At 45.5% G+C, this 20,587-nt stretch overlaps 1 protein-coding gene across 11 annotated transcripts in view; it reads right to left on the bottom strand.

Annotated features, from left to right (window-relative positions):
- Window positions 1-10,137, bottom strand: part of LOC118533304 (uncharacterized) — a 187,285-nt gene extending 177,148 nt beyond the window's left edge. For 3 of the 11 annotated variants that reach the window (XR_013441760.1, XR_013441755.1, XR_013441756.1), the window contains exons 1-2: window positions 9,914-10,120; window positions 8,955-9,093 (exon numbers count right to left, since the gene is read on the bottom strand). Coding sequence is in view for 1 of the 11 variants with exons in the window: in XM_078056457.1 (XP_077912583.1) it covers window positions 8,955-9,093; window positions 9,914-10,042 (268 nt within the window). In the remaining 10 variants the exon portion in view is untranslated. Of the gene's footprint in view, window positions 1-8,954; window positions 9,094-9,913 lie in introns of all 11 variants that reach the window. The other 8 variants (XR_013441754.1, XR_013441758.1, XR_013441752.1 and 5 more) reach the window with 6 other exon arrangements.
- Window positions 10,138-20,587: the final 10,450 nt, after the last annotated feature.

Here is a 20,587-nt window from a genome sequence, read left to right as displayed (position 1 = left end):
GCACCTGAATAAATGGGTCTTGAAATCATGGGAGTTCAATACTGCAGATAAGGACTTTTTTCATTGTGGTAATATATACATAACACAAAATTTACCCTTTTAACCATTTTTTAGAGGACAATTCAGTAGCAGTAAGCACATTCACACTGTTGTGCAAACACCACCATCATCCATCTGCACAACTCTTTTCATCTTGTAAAAGCGAACTCTGTGTCCACTAAGTGATAACTCCCCAGCCCTCTGCCTCCCCAGCCCTTAGTCACTACCTTAGTAACTGCCCAGCCCTAGTCTCCCCCGTGTCTGTATGCATTTGCCTATTCTAGGATCCTCATATAGGTGGCCTCATACAACATTTGTCCTTTTATGTCTTTCTTTCACTTAGCATAATATTTTCAAGTTTCATGCCTGTTGTAGCATGATGAGAACTTCATTCCTTTTCAAGATTTATTACTATTCTATTGTACATATACTGTTGACCCTTGAACACACTGGGGGTTGGGGTGCCGACCCTCAGCACAGTAAAAAGAAAATCCACATATAGGGGTGCCTGGGTGGCCCAGTCAGTTAAGCATCTGACTCTTGATCTCAGCTCAGGTCTTGATCTCAGCATTGTGAGTTCAAGCCCTGCACTGGGCTTCATCTGGATGTGGAGCCTACTTTCAAAAAAATGTTTTTGGGGGGGCGACTGAGTGGCTCAGTCGTTAAGTGTCTGCCTTCGGCTCAGGTCATGATCCCAGGGTCCTGGGATCGAGCCCTGCATCGGGTTCCCTGCTTGGCGGGAAGCCTGCTTCTCCCTCTCCCACTCCCCCTGCTTGTGTTCCTGCTCTCGCTATCTCTCTCTCTGTCAAATAAATAAAATCTTTAAAAAAAAAATTTTTTTTTTAATCTGCACATAACTTTTACCCCCAAAAAACTTAACTATTAATAGTCTACTGGTGGCCAGAAGGCTTACTGATAACATGAACAATCAATTAACATATATTTTGTATATGTATTATATACTGTATTCCTACAATAAAGTAAGCTAGAGAAAAAAGTATTAAGACAATCGTCGGAGAAACTACGTTTACCATACTGTACCATATTTATTTTTTAAACTGCATACAAGCAGACCCACTAATTTCAAACCCATGTTGTTCAAGGGCCAACTGTATACAACATTTTGATTATCCATGCATCTGTCGATGGACATCTGGATTGCTTCTATCTTTTGGCAACTGTGAATAATGCCACTATAAATATGGTTGTACAAATATCTATTTGAGTCCCTGTTTTCAATTCCTTTGGGTGTATACCTAGACAAGTAATTGCTGGATCATATGGTAATCATTCACTTAACTTTTTAAGGAACTGCCATATTACTTTCCATAATAGCTGCACCATTTTGCATTCCCATCAGCAAGGCACAAAGGTTCCAGTTTCTCCACATCCTCACCAACACTTGTGTCTGTTGTTTTTCACTGTAGCCATCCTAATGGGTGTGAGGTGGTATCTCCGTGTGGTTTCGATGTTCATTTCCCTGATGATGAGTGATTGTTTCATGTGCTCCTTGGGCATTTGTATAGAAAATATGAATTTCTGAATTGTCAGCAGATAGGTGCTAACATCATGAGTGGTGCCCACTGCGACTTTCCCACCCAGTATTCATCTCTTCTCTTTCTTATTAATACTGCTAGTTTGTTGTTTTGTTTTGATTTGTTTTTCAGGTCTGCATTGTGCCTGGCTAGACTTCTCACTTCCCATGACACTCTCGTAGCTAGAAGAGGCTGCGGACCTGGTTCTGAAACACGAGTTCTGGGGGGAATCAGAAAAAGACAGCTTTGATGAAATGTAACACATTCAGCCAGCATCTTCCTTTTGCCACTTTCCCGTCTTCTTTGTCCGACCTGGAAGGCAGATGTGATGCCTGAAGACGTGGCAGCCTATTGTGCCAGAGAGAAAAGAGCCATGCATGAAGGCTAGCAAAGCAGGTGTGTAAAAGTCAGCCCTGGACTGATGGCCTGCCCCCACACTCCCTGTTCCCTGAGAAAGATAAGCCCTCTGTTTCTGTCAGCCACCATTTGTTGGGTTACTATCACATGCAGCCAAACACAATCCTAACTGACCTATCCTGGGAGTGGATCCACTCAGGTGAGTGTGCAGATGAAAGAAGACCAGAGAGGGGTGCCCTGGGACTTGCTGGGAGATGACAAAAGGCAGCAGGAGTCACCTAGAGCAGGGACTAATGAGGAGTGATTAAATGAATGTTTTAAACATGAGGTTATGAAGAAATAAACCCACACTTACTTGGTCCATTAGTCTTTGACAAAGGAGACAAGAATATGCAATGGGAAGAAGTCTCTTCAACAAATGATGATGGGAAAACTGGACAGCTACACGCAAAAGCATGAAACTAGACCACTTTCTTCCATCATACACAAAATAAATTCAAAATGGACTGAGGATGTAAATGTGAGACCTGAAACCATAAACATCCTAGAAGAGAGCACAGGCAGTCATTTCTCTGACATCAGCTGTAGCAACATCTTTCTAGACACATCTCCTGAGGCAAGGGAAACAAAAGCAAAAATAAACTATTGGGACTATATCAAAATAAAAAGCTTCTGCACAGCAAAGGAAACAATCAACAAAACGAAAAGACAACCACTGTATGGGAGAAGATATTTGCAAATGACATATTTGATAAGGGGTTAATATCCAGAATATATAAAGAATTTATACAACTCAACACAAAAAAATACAAATAATCCAATTAAAAATGGAAAGAAGGGCGCCTGGGTGGCTCAGTTGGTTAAGCGACTGCCTTCGGCTCAGGTCATGATCCTGGAGTCCCTGGATCGAGTCCCGCATCGGGCTCCCTGCTCGGCAGGGAGTCTGCTTCTCCCTCTGACCCTACCCCCTCTCATGTGCTTGCTCTCTCTCATTCTCTCTCTCTCAAATAAATAAATAAAAAATCTTTAAAAAAAAAAAAATGGAAAGAAGACATGAATAGACATTTTTCCAAAGAAGACATATAGATGGCCAATAGACATATGAAAAGATGCTCAACATCACTCATCATCAGGGAAATGCAAATCAAAACCACAATGAGGGCCATCTGGCTGGCTCAGTCAGTAGAGCATGCAACTCTTGATTGCGGGATTGGAAGTTTGAGCCTCATGGTGAGTGTAGAGATTACTTAAAAATAAAATCTTGGGGCGCCTGGGTGGCTCAGTTGGTTAAGCGTCTGCCTTTGGCTCAGGTCATGATCCCAGGGTCCTGGGATTGAGCCCCACATCCAGCTCTCTGCTCAGCGGGGAGCCTGCTTCTCCCTCTCCCTCTCCCTGCCACTCCCCTTGCTTGTGCTCTTGCACTCTCTCTGTCAAATAAATAAATAAAATCTTTGATAAAATAAAATCTTAAACACACACACACACACGGCGCCTGGGTGGCTTAGTCGGTTCAGTGTCTGACTCTTGATTTCAGCTCAGGTCATGATCTCAGGGTTGTGAGAATAAGCCCTGCATTGGGCTCCACGCTCAGCAGGGAGTCTGCTTGAAATTCTCTTTCTCCCTCTCCCTCTGCCCCTACACCTGCTCAAGCACACACACGTGTGCTCACTCGCTCTCTCTCTCAAATAAATCTTTTAAAAAAGCACAAACACACAATGAGATATCACCTTACACCTGTCAGAATGGCTAAAATAAAAAATACAGGAAACAATAAGTGTTGATGAGGATGTGGAGAAAAAGGAACACTTATACACTATTGGTGGGAATGCAAACTGGTGAATCCACAATGAAAAACAGTATGGAGGTTCCTTAAAAAATTAAAAATACAATTACCATATGATCCAGTAATCACACTATTGGGTATTTACCTAAAGAATATGTAAACACTAATTTGAAAGGATATATGTACCCCCAAGTTTATTGCAGCCTTATCTACAGTAGCCAACTATAGAAGCAGCCCAAGTGTCCATTGATAGATGAATGGATAAAGAAGATTGTGTGTGTGTGTGTATACATACATTTGTATATATACACACAATGGAATATTATTCAGCCATTAAAAAAAGAAGGAAATCTTGTCATTTACAACAACATGGACAGATCTAGAGAGTATAATGCTAAGTGAAATAAGCCGGTCAGAGAAAGACAAATACTATATGATTTCACTCATATGTGGAATTTAAGAAACAAAACAAAAGAAAAATAAAGAGACTCTTAAATCTAGAGAACAAACTGATGGTTACCAGAGGGGAGGTGGAGGGCAGGGTGGGGATTAAGAGTACACTTACTGTGATGAGCACTGAGTCATGTATAGAGGTGTTGAATCACTACATTGTACACATGAAACTATTCTAACATTATGTGTTAACTCTCCTGGAATTAAAATTTTAAAAAATAGAAAACAAATAAATATGAAGTTATGATAGCAAATGAATGAAGGAAAGAACATCAGTAAGTTAGAAGCTAAAGAAACATCCAGTAAGGGAAGCACTGGGAAGCATGAATTCAACAAAAATGAGACCCCGGGGTCTCAGAGGTATGCCAGGTCGAGGACAGACTAGGAGGAAAGGGATAGAGTGTGAGGAGTCCAAGGAGGTATTTTTAAAGATGAGAAACACTTGAAATGCTGATGGTTGGAACCGAAGACAGGCAGAGGTTGACAGTTTAGAAGAAAAAGGATCCTGCTGTCTCCTTTTTCTGGTTAGTAACAGAATCCTCCAGCTTTTAACTGGGCACTGGTTTCCCAGGACGGTCATGTTTCCCAGCCTCCCATACAGCTAGGTGTAATCATCTGACTTATTTGAGCCAATGCTTTACTACCCAAACTTACAAGTGACATTTCAGGGTTTTTTCCTTAAAGACACTTGCTCTGCACATTCTCTCCCTTCCTATTTGCTGGGAAATTGCAGCAGCTACTTTGGACCCAAGAAGGACATCACTCACAGAGATTGGCAAATTGGCCCCCTGGCCTGGGTTCCTGGGTGACCCTGACCTTGTAGAGTGGGGCCTCCACCTGCCCTAACTTGCCCACCTACCTCTGCAACAGAATGTGAGGGAGTAAAAACTCTTCTGTCTTAGTTAAGCCCCTGCATCAGGAACTGTGTGAGAGCAGCCTAGCTTCCTAATACAGATGGCAGAACAGCCTGCAGAAAAGCCATCAGTCTAGGAGTAAATGAGGCCATGTATGAATGGATTAAAGTTTGGTTTACAAATTTAAATGTATTCAGTTTAAATGTCACCTTTTATTTTGAGATGACAGCCTTCCTAAGTTTTTTATATTCAAATGTATTTCCTCTTAAGCACATCAAAGGTTGAGTGAGGCCCAGGTTGAGAGGAGGGGACTGACTGTAAAGGAGCATGAGAAAACTTTCTAGGATGAGGAAGCCCTTCCATATCCTAATGATGGAAGTTAGTATACAATTACTTAGAGTCATCAAAATTCCTCAAATTATAAATGGATGAATTGTATTGTAGGCAAACAACACTGTGATTGTGATTAAAAAAAAAAAAAATCATGACAATGAAAAAGTGCTCCTTCTTTTATAAAAATATTAAGGAAAGTAAAAATGGGTTGTCTTTTTTCAAGATGTATTTTGGAAAATAAAAAGGAGGCAAACTTATGTGGATCCCGAAATTTTTTCAAAATTTTCAGGGCTGAAAAATTGACAAGCCTGAGAGCCCCTGTATTAGTTATCTATAGCTGTCTAATAAATTACTCAAAAATTTAGCAGTTTATAGTTCTAAACACTGATTATTTCACAGTTCCTGTGAGCTGGGAATCTGGATGGGCTTCCCTGGGTCCTCTGGCTCAGAGGCTCTCAGTCAAAGTGTCTGCTGGGGCTGCAGTCTCATCTGAAGGCTTGACTGAGGGAGGGTTTGCTTCCAGGCTGACTCACAGGGTTGCTGGCAGGACTCAGTTCCTCTCAGGCTCTTGGACTGAGGAAATCTGTTCCTTGCTTTATGAGCCTCTCCGTGGGGCAGCTCACAACATGGCAGCCTGCTTCTAGGAGAGCAAGTAAGTCAAGGAGCAAGAGAGGACAAGACAGAACCAAAGACTTTTTAAAGGCTGCCTCCCACACAGCCATCGGTCTGAATATGGGGGAGCCAGGTTTGGTAGGACAGCAAGCCTCCTCCAGTGTGACAGGAGAAAGGGGGGGAGAGGCCGGGAGCTGCTATTCCTGTGTAGTTATGTGTAGTTACGTCGTTATGTTGTGTAGTGTACTTATGTTGTTGGAACCTGAGGCAGGTGCATTACTGGTTCTATTTTCTCCCGAAATTAGGGTAGCTGCCAAGAACAGAGAGCAAGTGGTACCATAGGAGGTTGAAGGGAATGGAGGGCTTTAAAATTGCTGGTGTGGGGAAAAGGGGACAGACATGAGCAAAGAACCCCGTGTGGTGCTCCAGCTGGGACCTGAGCCTAGAGGCCTTAAGCTCCAGAGAAGCTACATCCTAAGGCTCCAAGCAGTTTGGGTCCAAAGCAGGAGTCCATACTGAAATCCAGCCCTGAGGCAGATTCGCCTTTTTCTGAGAAAACCACCTGTGTGCAGCCAAGGTCCATCCGTGATCCCGAGGGGAAGTGGGCAGCCACCAGGAACCTGAATGTGGATGTTCTGGGCAAACGTGAGTTTCCCTGATGCTCAGGGGCTGGATTCGTGCCATTCTCCACACACGGATACAGGCCACGCGGCTGTTGTTGCACCTCGGCCCTGCGGTGCCCACCTTATAGGGCCATCCTTCCAGTGGGGCTGCTATCCCTCTCCAGAACTGGACGAGCAACCTCTCTGTCAGATGTCCTGGGAAAGGCAGATCCTCGCACAGGGAATGAGGGGATCTGAGTCCCAAGCTGCAGTGAAAAGGCATTTCCTCTTCTTTCTGGGCCTGGGGACAAAGTAAGTTCTGTCCCAGGGGTGAAGTCAAGTCTCCACTCTCTCTCCTGCTTGAAGGCCTGGGTGCAGTGAGTATAGACAGGGCCCACCCTTGGGAGGAAAGAGGATGGCCATTACATTGCTGCAGGGAGATGCTCCCGAAGACGGGCTGGTGGCCCTAAAGAGCCCCCACATCTGGTGGGGGGGACACGCAGGACGCTCTGCATCTCACTGCCCTCCGCTTGTCCAGGCCTCCGGTACAGCCCTCTTCAAAATGTCAGCCTGATTTCAGCTGCATTGCTGGCACGAAGAGAAAAGCTTCCCCACCCCTCTGCAGGGGATAGCAGGAAAGACAGCCGTGTCCGGTTTTCCAGGCCAGGGCAGCCTCATACTGATGCGATGTGGAGGCCGAGCCAGGACCACTGAGACGGGCTCTTCTACGACAGTGCGCCAAGTGAGGCTCAGGAGAGTTGAGGCTAGCCGTGGGGGTGGAGGCCGGGGCCCTGCGTGGGCAGGGGGCTGTGAAGTTGACTGGAACGTGGTTTGACTCAAGTAGGAAACTGCTTCAAGTCACACAATACCGGTCAAACAATGGCAAGTGGCTCAGGCATTTTGGGGATCAAGGCCAAGGCACGGTTGACCCATTTGTACCTACACATGGATGTGGCTGGCACTCCCTGCCTGCATCTCTTAGCCCAGCTCCTCTCAGTCAGATCAGCTCTCCCCCAGACCGCCACCAAGCCAGCTACTCCAAGCCCGCCATGAAGATGAGCCCACAGCGGGGCGCCTGGTGGCTCAGTCCTTGGGCGTCTGCCTTCAACTCAGGTCATGATCCCGGGGTCCTGGGATGGAGCCCCGCGTCTGGCTCCCTGCTCCGTGGGAAGCCTGCTTCTCCCTCTCCCACTCTCCCTGCTTGTGTTCCCCCTCTTGCTGTGTCTCTCTCTGTCAAATAAATAAATAAATAAACCTTAAAAAAAAAGATGAGCCCACAAGCTGGCTGCCTCAGAGGCCACACAGCGCCCTTCTCTGCCCCGGGGCATTGCTCACTGAGCAAGAAGCAAGCATTTGAATCAGCAGACCCAACTTCCAAATCAGGGCAGAAATCTTGCTCCCCTTGGACCTTCATTTTAGCTCCAGCCAGAGACTGTGGAATTGTATAAACTTCTGGACATAGGAGACTCCATTTTGAAGTTCCGTTTTCTTTTCCAACTAATGAACTCTTCAACTGGGCCAGAAGCGGCAATAGTTTTACAAGCAGTTGCTCATAAAATTTCAGCAGAGCAACTGGCATTTAGATCATATGAGGACAGTAAAGCTAATTAATACATACCAGGGATAGTTTCATTTGATAGCACCAATAAAATAATCAATACGATCGCCATCAGAAGCAGCTCAACCAGTCCACACCAAATGAAAAGGGGTTTTGTTTCTCTTCTTTATCTAAATCATGTAATTACCCCCTTCCTTCTTTCTCATAAAAAAATCCTTGCTTTCCTCACACAGGATTCTGGTTACCTCAGAATCTGTGCTCCGCCCAAACTGCAATCCCGAGAACCCAAATAAAGGCCTTTGTTCTTTTTCAGTGTTGCCTCCTTTTCTCAGTTCATAAGACAACGGTGCCCTGGTCACACCACAGCCCAGGGTCCTGAGGCAGACGGCGCGCTTGCCTTGGGGACACCAACCTTCTTTTCTGGTCCCCACTGGGCTGTGCACTGACACATCCGCCCAGCCTGGCTGACTGTGTTCCTTGTGCCAAAGGGGTAGCAGCCAAGGAGAAAACAGGCATAAGAAGACAATTTTAAGGAGAAAGATATTTACAGTTAAATTTCACTTTCTTGCTTTCAACACCTGAACTAGAAAGCCCCAGAAAACTGCAATTTACGATCAAATGGCAAAAGCGCAACCTTCCGGCTGCGAGAGGTAGTTGTGTCAGCTTCCCGAATTCTCTTCTCAAAACCAGCTTCCTAAGGATTTAAAATGGTGGGCACGAGATGGGCTTTAGCCAGCAAAAGGCAGGAAAGGGAGAAGGCATGGGGCTTTGCACAACTGTAGGAGGGCGTGTCGCGTGTAAATGCAGCGCGTAATTTTACACACGCACCTGAGCGGTCACCCAGCAGCCGGAGCCCACTTCTCCGCGGCTCCTCTTTCCCCAGCAAGCCAGGACTCCAGGCCCCGCTCACCCAGGCCACAGCCATTTCCTGGATCCAGTCAAGGAGTCGGAAAGAAACCACAGAAATCTAAAGGACAGAGAGAAACGCAGCTCTCAGCCGAGGGGCCCGTGCCCTGCGGACACCAGCTCGTTCACCCCTGCCCTGACCCTGCGGCAGGACGGCCGCATCTCGCAGGCGACTCTCTCTGTGTTCAGGGCACTCGGGGGGGTTTTCCGAGCCAGGAGGGGGTAGGGAGCTGCTCCAAAGCAGCACCGTGCTCGCCCTGTCACTGCGGCGGGTTGGGGCCGCCAGGAAGCGCCGGTCCCTGCGACCACTGGCCCTTTGGAGTCTCCACACGCCCCCTTGTGGTGACTGCGCGCCTCTGCGGCTTCTGTGGCTCGGCCACATTGCCGGCTGTCCCGGCCACACCCGGGGGTGCGGGAGACAAAAGTCTGTGGCCAGCCTGGAGGCCCCGTCAGCCGCCCTCCCGGAGGCAGGTCTGGGCCGCCTCAGCACCTTCCGCTCCGCCGGGTGCGTCTGGGGCTCCGGGCACAGGTGGTGGCGGCGGCGGCGGCGGCCGCGTGGGAGGAGCCGCGGGGGGACCTCTGCCCCTCCCTTCCTGGACCCCAATCCCGGCCGGCCGGCGCCCACAGGGCCTGAGAAGCGCCTGACGCCCGGAGGCTGCTCCCCAGTTTTCCGGGAGGCGCGGAGGGAGGCCGCGGTGCGCGCGCGCAGCGAGAGGTGACGAGGGCTCCGAGGGCGCCCCGGTCCGCAGCGCTCCTGCCTCCCCGGGGCGGCCCTGCGCTTCCGCTCCAGCCCGGGCTCCGGACGCGCCGCGCCCCGGTACGGCCGGCGTGCTGCGCCCCGCAGGGAGGGAAAGGACAGAAAGAGGGAGAAAGGGCCTTGCCTGGTGGCCGCATTTGTCTCCTTCCTCCCGACTGCTGTGGGACTGTGCCCGCTCTGAGATTGGCCGGGGAGGCACTGCCCCCTGGTGGCCTCTGGCCGTCACGGCCACTGTCTTCGCCCTGGGCACCATTCCGGTTTCCCCCAGGGAGCTTTATTGGGTCCTCTCGAGCGAGACTGTGCTTCCCCCCAACCCCCGTCACACCTCCCCGGGGGTGGTACGAGAGGGTCACATAACAGCACAAAATAGCACTTTTCTGGTTCAACCCCATCTGCAGAATTGTGGATACTGTGGACCCGGGCAAGTTCAAACCAATTAGTTCAACAAATCCGAGGGAGTCTGGGCCAGTCAGTGACATAAGGTGACCCTTTCTCTGAGCATTGCACTCCCTCTCTTCCCAGTACTCAGTTCTGCCCTCTAGCATGGCCCCTGGCCAAGGCCCTCGCGGAATAAAGCTCTGCCGCTCAGTAACCCCTGAGCTCAAAGCTGCCCTTTCCCTCTCACCCTAAGTGACATTCCTTTGGGCCCTCATGCAAATAGCCCTTCAGTATTATTCCACCGCCCCCCGCGGTTCCCAAATTAGAATCAAAACTAAAATCCTTGCTATATTGGCTAGGTGCCTTTTTTTTAACATTTTAAATCAACAGTACTCTCGGATACTATTTTTGCCGAGAAAGTGTTAATTGGTTGTAAAGGGGAAAAGCAGAGAATGAGGACATCTGGATCCCAGCACTGGTGGTCACCAACCAACTCTGATTCTGGAGGTCTCTTTGTGCCTGGCTGGTCACCCGTTAAAATGGCAAGGAGTGAGTATAGAAGCCTGGAATAGTAGGGCGGGTGGTGTTCACGTGGGGAGAGGGGAATGGGGGTACCTGGAGAAGAAACTTGAAAAGGAGATGGTACAGCAAAGGATGAGACAGTGGACATCATGGTGGTGTTTCAGGCTCACCCCCTCCAGGCACTGAGCCCTGTAGTACATTGAGGGTCTGGAACTTTGGGGTGACTGGGGAGGAGCTCATGAAGCCAGGCACACTGGCCCCAAGAAGGGGGCACAACAGCCATGGCAGACATCCAACTAGACCTGGCAGAAGACGTGAATGGATCTGTTCCCAAAAACATGAGCAAAACTCCTGAGGACTTTCTGAAATGCCTGTGTCATTCGGGGTGGTGGGGAACACTAAGGGACCCTGAAGTTGAAGAAATAAGCTAACAGATAGACTGCAGATTGGCTGCCCCTGGGGATACCCAGGAGACATTTTTGGGGTTCATCTGGATCACTGGAATCCTGGTGCCACGCAGACATATATCATGCACTCTGGCACCCTTAGAATAGAACCAGTTTATTCATTAGGGAAACGCAGGAAGGGACATCAGTAGAGAAGTCTGGAGCTCATGGTTCGACATGGATCCTCAGGCTCCCTGCTGGCTTTGGAGACCCCAGGAGGCAGTGATGAGGCAAGAGCTGAAGAGACGCCCACAGGCTGCTGAGCCTTTGAACAGGCCTAGAGACATGTCCAGATATTCAGGAGGGAGAAAAATGCAAACAGCGTTTCCCAAGCTTGCAGAGATTCCTGGTCACTCCATGCTCCTAGAAAAAGGGTGCCTGAAAGCACTCTTTAAGTTCCTTATCTCATACCTTACGTTTCTAGAAGGACTGAGTCTTCCCGGAGACTGTGGGGAGCAAATAGTGTCTGATGTGCCAGAATCTGGGACCCTCTAGAGGAATGAGCATGTAAGCTGGATCCAGCATTTCCTGAGGTTTGCCAGATCCACCCCGCCTTTCCAGTGACACTATCCAATAAATCTGCTTTTGTGCTTCAGTGCAAGAGAGTAGGATTTTTCTTTACTCATAACCAAATGAGTCCTCTTACAAGAGCTTGTTAAGACTTCACAAAGGATTGGATATGGGCTAACAAGAGGGTGACATCTCAGGCAATGGCAATATGAAGTGTGACTGGGCGGGCACCAGTCTCAAGAGAGATGAAGAATTTAGGTAGTGGGAGTACAGGCCTGTGCTTCCGAATGCTCAGTGGAGGCTGGTCCAGTAGACTTCAGATCACGGAAGGTCTGTTTTACACTTTCATACGGCAGGTCAATCTCTCTTCCAATCACTAAACACCTCTTGCCCTTGCACTTCAGATCTCAGTACTTCACACTTAATTGTGAAGTGTATTGGGTGCCTCAAAAAAACCCACACACAATAATGAAATCCTACCCAAGTCCAAATGGCATGAACTAGCTACACACAAAGAGCAGAGGCCCCTGTGGATTGAGGATTATTAAATATGAAGTATGTTTGTCAGGAAAAACCTTTGTTTATATAAACAGTAGAAGCACCACCATGGTAACCCTGCTCGGTTTGCTCTGCAGCCCAGAAAGGCCTCCCAGCCAAATTCCCGCCTCCTTTTTCGCTGCTAGCCTACATTTTTAAAAAAACATCCCCAGCCAAAATTCCATGATCTGCCTGCTTGGTTTCCAGGCTCAGAAAATATCGTTTCAAAAGTGCTGGGGAACCGGTTGAAACCACTGCCAAAGCTTCTAAATGAAAGCTCATTTCTCACACACACGGTCTCACACACAAAGACACATTTTGTTTGCCAACTACAGTACACTTTTCCTTTTTTATGCAACCCAAGTTTCCTTGGGCCCCACAGGCCTGCAGGGCCAATGAAATAACCTCAACATATGGCCAGCAATAACCCACACTGGCCCTGGGTTTGTCTCCCACCCGCTCCCGGGGGACTCTGGCCTCCAAGGAAGTGCTGCTGAGTAAGAGGTGTCGTGTGCCCCTGAACAGATCCACTGCTAGATGCAGTGTAGCCTGTCTCTGCAGGGCTCGCTTGTCACCTCTACACCCTGCCTGGCAGCCAGGCCATTTGGAGGTGTGTGGTGAAGCTGTGGAGAACCCCTTATTTTCCCTTGTGTTCTGCTCAGTGAATGCGCCCGAAACCAGACTACTGTACCCACTGTCTTCTTGACACTTTTAGCGGAAGATGCCCCTGCTATCCAAAGAACCCAAGCACATATCCAAGGGCTGGTCCAGGTGGGGGCACCTGGCTCTTCTCCAGCAGCTAAGCTCAAAGTCATCCTGTCTAATCCACACGAGGCTACACAGGCCTCCACCCAAGTAGGCTTCCGGGGGGCCCAGCCCCCCCGTTCAGGCATGTCCAAACATGTCTGACCCACTTATACCCAAGTGGGGACCCCTCATCCATCCAAGAGCGACCATTAGTGAATGTAGCAGGGACAGCCACCCTCCTGTCTGCCGCCTGGCTCAAGCACTGGGGAAAGGATTGCTCGGCTCCAAAGACAAAAGTAAACTGACATCAGATCATTTTCCAGCAGCTTTTCCCACTTCTTAACATTTGCCATATTGCATCCTACATTCCAATTTCCAAAAGGACAGGAGCATTAATAATATAAGAGAAAGACATAAAATTAACTGGAATCAAGAACTTAATTATTTTCAAGCCTGAGACTTATGGCTGAGCATCAAGTATGACTTTGACCCAAAATGTTCTCAAGATACCAGGGAAACCAGACCTGCAGACATACAATGATGTTGCAATAAATCGAGTTAAAGTTATTAACTAAGTTTGGTCAAATTTTTGGATTTTTTTTTTAACTTGGCTTGCTATAGTTTTTGCTTACTTCTTAAAGTTCTTAATTTAGGGGCGCCTGGGTGGCTCACTCATTAAGCGTCTGCCTTCAAGCCCCGCATGGGACTCCTTGCTCAGCGGGGAGTCTGCTTCTCCCTCCCCCACTCCCCCTGCTTGTGTTCCCTCTCTCGCTGTCTCTGTCAAATAAATAAAATCTTTAAAAAAAAAAAAAATAAAGTTCTTAATTTAGAATATGCAGTACCTTCTCTCTCGATTACCTACTTCCCATTCACATTTCTGGTAAGTTCCACCTTCCATATGCTGTATGTATTACATATGTTACACATAAAGTTCTTAATTTAGAATATGCAGTACCTTCTCTCTCGATTACCTACTTCCCATTCACATTTCTGGTAAGTTCCACCTTCCATATGCTGTATGTATTACATATGTTACACATATTACAGGATTAAAAGTCCTTTCATACACATTCTCTCAAGTAATAAGTGTTTAAGAGCTTCAAGGCCCCAGTTCATTCTCAACTCAGGCTTCAATTCACACGTTTCCAACTCAACCCAGGGTAGGTGGGAGCCAAAAATGACTTTTAGAGAACGGCAAATTGGCCTACCCTGGTGTGTTCAATCCAGGCATCACACCAAGAAAATGATGACTCTGCTTAGTTCTAGCACCAACTGAGGAGCGGGAAGAGAAGCTGAATAACCTTCTGCATAAATCAGGCCTTTTGCATCATTACTTTCTTCAAAGTGTTGTAAATATTTGAACTATATTAATGATTTGATACAAATTCCAATGTGTTTGGGGGGGCAGGGGGATTCCCCACACCACCAAGCAAATACTCAATTCTTTTTTTTTTTTTTAAGATTTTATTTATTTGAGAGAGAGAGAGAGAGCACGAGAGAGGGGAGGGTCAGAGGGAGGAGCAGACTCCCTGCTGAGTGGAGAGCCCAATGTGGGGCTCGATCCCAGGATCATGACCTGAGCCGAAGGCAGATGCTTGACCGACTGAGCCACCCAGGCGCCCCACAATTAACTCAATTCTGACGCTATCTACCCAGAGACAGCATCAGATTCCACAGGGAAAGGGCTCAGTCCCACAAGACTAACCCCACTTCACGTGACAGTTGCGTTCCCAGGCTGTCACCTGTGCTTCTGACCAGACTGGCTACAAATCAGAGGTTCCCACAACCCCCTCGTTGGGTTTAATTAATTTGCTAGAGCGGCTCACAGAACTCAGGAAACCTATATACTCACTAGACAGCCGGTTTATGACAAAGGATATTAAAGGATATGAATCAACAGCCAGATGAAGTGAACTGTACATAGGGCAAGTATGTAGGAAGGGGCCTGCAGCTCCTGGCCCTCTCTGGGCACGCCGCCCTCCCTGCACCGCCCTGGGTGCGCCAACCCTGAAGGTTTCTAAACTTCATCCTTTTGTGTTTTTATGGAGGCTTCACCACAAAGGCCTGATTAATTCATTAGCCATGCTGATTGGCTCAGCTGGAGGGGAGGCCCCACTCCCCTCCCTGGAAATCAAGGGATGGAACTGATAAAGTTCAATCACCTAAGCACATGATTGTTTCCCCTGGTAACCAGCCCCTATCCTTAGGTGACCGAGGGGCTTTCCAAACGTCACCTCAATAACATAACAAACGACACTTTTAGGACACTTATCACTTAGGAAATTCCAAGAATTTTAGGAGCTCTGTGCCAGAAACTGGATGAAAAACCAAATATATATTTCTTATTATAAACCACAATACCACAATATGCAAGGTACTTTTGCTCTTATTATTTCACTCAGAGTCTTATCTGCAGGGCACACTGTGCTCCTTCCCATACCATGGTCTAAACAACAGACTTAAGCAGGTTGGCCCATGAATATAAAGAGATAAACAGCTGCTGGACATTGTAATGAGGATAAATCTAAATGAACATTGTATAAATAATAAGGTCTTATGAGGTTAAATTAAAAAATATAATTAAAATATATGTTAAAAATAACATGTTAACATATATTAGGAGGAGGGAAATGAAGTTAAAATTTCCTCAAGTCCTTCCATAATCTGCAAGGACAATGGAGATTAACTTTAGAATTTGATTCCTAATAAATGAATATTGTAATTTCTACAGTAACCCCCAAAAGAACAAAAACAGACTGTAATATCCAAACAAACAGAAGTGAAAAAATGGGATGATGAAAAAATATTTAATCCAAGAAGAGACAAAAAAGAGAGAAAGAGCGAGGGGGAGAGAGAAACCAAACAGGACTGGCAGGTCAAAAAGAAAAGCACAAAATAAAATGATAGATATGAACCTAAGGTATGTTTTTAAATGTAAATTAACTAAATGATCCATTTAAAAGACAAACATTTCAAATTGGATTTTTAAAACTCCAATAATATGCTGTTTATAAGAGTTTAAATCTAAAACATAAGGATACAAAAAGGCTGAAAATCAAAGGATGAAAAATATGTATCATGCAAATATTAACCAGAACAAAGTTGCTGTGACTATATTACTCGGTGACAAGCTGAATTTTATTTCGTTTTTTAAAAGATTTATTTATTTTAGAGAGAGAGAGAGAGTGAGCAGAGGGGAGGGGCAGAGGGAGAGGGAGAGAGAGTGTCCCCAAGCGGATTCCCTACTAAGCGTAGAGCTTGATGTGGGGCTCCATCTCATGACCCTGAGATCAAACCAAGAGTCGGTCACTTAACCAACTGAGCCACCCAGGTGCCCTGACAAGCTGAATTTTAAAGTAAAAGTTTATAACTAGAGGACAAAGAGGGTTCTTTCATAAGAAAAATTTTCAATTCATCAACAATAGCTTTAAGTGTGCATACATCTCATTATAACATCAAAATATGTAAAGCAAATATATGAGAAGAAATCTACAAAGCAGTTGCATGAGAAGAGATGGGAGAATTCCACCATCGCAGACGTTAACACACCTATCTCAGGAACCGAATGAACAAGCAAACAAAACAACCGACAAGGGTATAGAAGATCTGACCAACACAACTGACAACCCTAATGGGCCTAGTGAATACCATTCCAGCAACAGCATTAATACATACACTAAATTCAAGCACACACACAACACCTGAAAAAACTGACCATATACCATACTAAAAGCAAGTACTGGAGAGATTAAAATAACTCAGGGCATGTTCTCTGACCATGTTAGATACCAATAACAAAATGGTAACCAGAATGGTATGTTTGAAAATTAAGAAACACGTCTAAGTAACCTATGAGTCAAAGAACTCATAATGGAAATAAGAATATATCTTGCAATGAGCAACCCAAATATTACACATCACAACGTAAAGCAATTTGTAGGGGAAATTTAAAGCCTAAAAATGCCAGATTGAATTTCTCCTAGGAAGGCAACAAACCCATTTCATTAACAGATTAAAGGAGGAAAATAATGTGATGTCAATAGCTTTTGATAAAGCAGCCATATAGGATCTAAAGACAAACAAACTCTTAGCAAACTAAGAATAGGGAAAAACAAAAAACAAAACAACAAAAAATTTCCTTAACCTGATAAAGGGTGTCTACAAAAATCTACAGCAAATATAATACCTAATGGTAAAACGTTGAAAGTTTTCCTTTGAGATTAGAAGTACAAAGAAGTTCCCATTACCATTTCTATTCAAATTGTACTGGATGTCCTGGGCAGCAAAGTAAGGCAAAAAAATTTTTTTTAATGTGTAAGTATTCGTAGGGAAGAAACAAACCCGGTATTATTCACAGGTAACATAATGGTGCACATAGAAAATATCCACTGAGAAATAAGCGAATTTAGCAAAGTTGCAGCAAACCAAAGTCAACATACAGAATTTCATTGAATGTTCTATACCATCAAAAAAAGAGCTAGAAAATGTAAATTTTTTGTTTTGTACATTTTTTTAAAAAATAACATTTATAAGAAAATTATCAAGTACCTAGGAATAAATACAACAAAAATGTGCAAGTTCTCTGAATCTGTTTCCCTGCGGCTGCTGTAGTAATTTACCACACATTTGGTGATTTAAAACAACAGATTTATTCTCTTACAGTTCTGGAGGCCAAATGTCCAAAATCGGTATCACAGAGTTGAAATCAAGGTGTTGGTAGGGCCACACTCCCCCTGGAGACTCTAAGGAAAAATCCATTTTTTGTCTCTTCAGCTTCTGGTGGCTGTGTACCCTTCCCGAATCTGCCTCTGTGGTCAAAATGCCGGACAGCTTCTTCTTTGTCAAATCTCTCTCCCACTTAGAGCAATAGTCTATAAATTTGATTCTGTCATTTGTCATTTTTTTCTCACTTAGGATAGCATGTTTGTGATTTTGCATTTTGAGCTTGTTTCTTGGAATACTCATGGGAAGGCTTTGAGGCTTGTAACTGCAAGTTCATTGCTCCAGAACATTCAGGTTTGCTTCTGCCAGGTGCCTGAGGGCTCCATCAACTCAGGGTCACTGTGAATAATCTCTCAGATTGAGGCTTTTTAGGACAAACAGGTGGGGCCAACATGGACACAAAACCTGCCTGGGGTCTAGCTGTGGTAAGGAATTCCCGTGGGAGACTCATCCCCCACCCACCACAACCAAGGCTTTTTCCCCTCGTCATAACCCTCTCTGACATACTTCCTGGGTTACTCTTTTGCCAAGAATGTTTTCCATTTTGCTGACTTCCCCTCCTTTCTTCAGACTGTGGCTTTGTCTCCTGGCCCCCATGTGCAGCCCATTAGCATTGAAAAGATCTAGCCGCTGGGAGATCAACAGACGCCCCCCTCCCAGGTTTGCCATGGGCTTCCATACTTCTCCAAGTAATGCTTTCTTACTTTTTGCTTTGGAGAATTTTTCCTTGAGTTTGCTTTTGTCTTTTCTATCCAGCATTAACTTTTCTATCTCGGGAATTTCCTCATGCTATCTCTACAATATTGCCAGAAATTCCTGCTGCCACCTTTCTACACACATGGGCCCCCAATTTAGGTACAAGAATGGAGAAGGGAGGGAGGGTCCCAACCTAGCTAAAAGAGAGAGAAGCAAAAAGTTCTGGCCAAGAGTCATAACGACCTGGGTGCTTGCTGAGGGCAAAGGGAACACAAAATGGGTAATGGAAGAGAAAATGTATATATTTGTATGTGTGTGTACTTGTATAGATTTACATAAACTATATACTCTTGACTAGTTGTACAAATGAGGGCTTAGTATGTTGTCTTTTCTTGATATATATACATTTATGTAATTAACTTTGCCCCCTCCCCCCTTCTAATTATTCTACTTAAGACTATATGACCTTTTTTTAAAAAAAGATTTTATTTATTTGTGAGAGAGAGCACGAGCAGTGAGGAGGGGCAGAGAGGGAGAAGCAGGCTCTCTGCTGAACAGGGAGCCCGATGCGGGGCTCGATCCCAGGACCCTGGGATCATGACCTGAGCCGAAGGCAGATGCTTAACCGACTGAGTCACCCAGGTGCCCCAGACTATATGACTTTTATATCAAGGGGGATTGTGACTAAGGGAGAAAAGTGAACATCTCATAGGGAGAAATCTGTGAAATGTATCTTCTCTTCTTGCGAAGAGGGTGTGTCTTTATTCCAACAGGGATAGTTGCAGCATGTCAAGCAAAACCACGATATTCTTCTTTCTCTTCTTTGGAAATTTACATATGGATACAAGGGTGAGTAGAGATGCTGGGTAATCCAAAGGGTGAACTGCACTGGTCGATATATAAGTTCTCCCTTCTACTGGATACTTAGCCACAGAGTTCCAATTAGATTTCACCAGCGAGAGCCACTTGTACAGAATTTGGAAAAGAGAAGTAGAAATAAGGATTCTCCGGTGGTAAACTGCAGACAGGTTAATGGGCCTCAGGCAGCCAATGTAAGACTGGCCAACAGCTTCCAAACATCTTTCTGGCAGTGGCCCACCCTGATGCTACAGCAGCCGAGACCCCCAACAGTAGTGGCTCCTTGCAATTCCTACCCTGGCGGATGGCACAGTGGCCTCCCTCCCTCCCCTGCCTTTCCCCAGGCCTTCTTCTAATGGCTGTGTAAGCCCAATTCCCCACGTTAAATCCTTTCTTACTAGAAATGCCAGTTGGTAGTGATTTATGATTTCCTGATCAAACTCGTAACTCAGCAAGTAAAGGCACTGAAAGAAAAAATAATAAAAATGCTAGAGTGTAACTTAAGGTCAGCAAGCATTTTATTAAGCAACTCCTATGGCAAAGTCATTGTGCTTAAGCAATGAGAAATATTATGTGTCATTTAAGCAGAGCCCATTTGTCCACAAGCCCTTCTCATATGATCTATGGACCTAGAGTACCCAGGACACTGGGCAGCCCAAGGTAAGAAGGGAAAAGCAAGAACTGACTGTTTTGTGAAGCGTTGTCCATTTAAATAATGATCCAAGTTTTGAGGCATCCTATTTGGGCATAAGCCAAGCCATGACAGATTTCTTTAATTTAAAAAATAACTTAAGGGGCACCTGGCTGGCTCAGTTGGTGGAGCATGTGACTCTTGATCTCAGGGTCATAAGTGCAAGCCCCACCTAGGGTGTAGAGATTACTTAAAAATCTTTAAAAATAAATAAATAAAATAAAATAAAAAATAACTTAAAAATCAGCCTTATCTTCTGATAGGATGTCAACATTCTCAGAGCTGCCCTTTCTCAGTTTCAGCATATTGAGCCCAAAGGAACTGAGGACAATTAACATAGGAATGTCACCCTTCAGGAAGGCCAAGTTGAGGAGACCAATGTGTCTACAAGTCAGCTAGCTTTTGTCTGTTCTGGGGAACTCCAGATTCTGTCCCCTTCACTCCTGGAACCAGGCATTCTCAAGCAAATTTACACAAATATGTCTCTGCTGAGAAAATAACTCAAAGCACTTAAGTTATTAATGTTGTGTCAGTAAAGTCAATTCTGCTTGCAGAGGCCACTTCACTTAAACGTAAAAAAAAAACCCAAAACAACAAAAAACACAAAAACCCTACATATTAAGAAGTTTTAAAGTTAATTCGTTTCTTTCAAACAAATAAATACTTTGGACTTTAGTAACAGTACATGGCT

The sequence above is a fragment of the Halichoerus grypus genome, chromosome 10, assembly GCF_964656455.1.
Source record: "Halichoerus grypus chromosome 10, mHalGry1.hap1.1, whole genome shotgun sequence".
Classification (NCBI taxonomy): domain Eukaryota; kingdom Metazoa; phylum Chordata; class Mammalia; order Carnivora; family Phocidae; genus Halichoerus; species Halichoerus grypus.
This window is presented reverse-complemented; position numbering and strand designations above follow the sequence as displayed.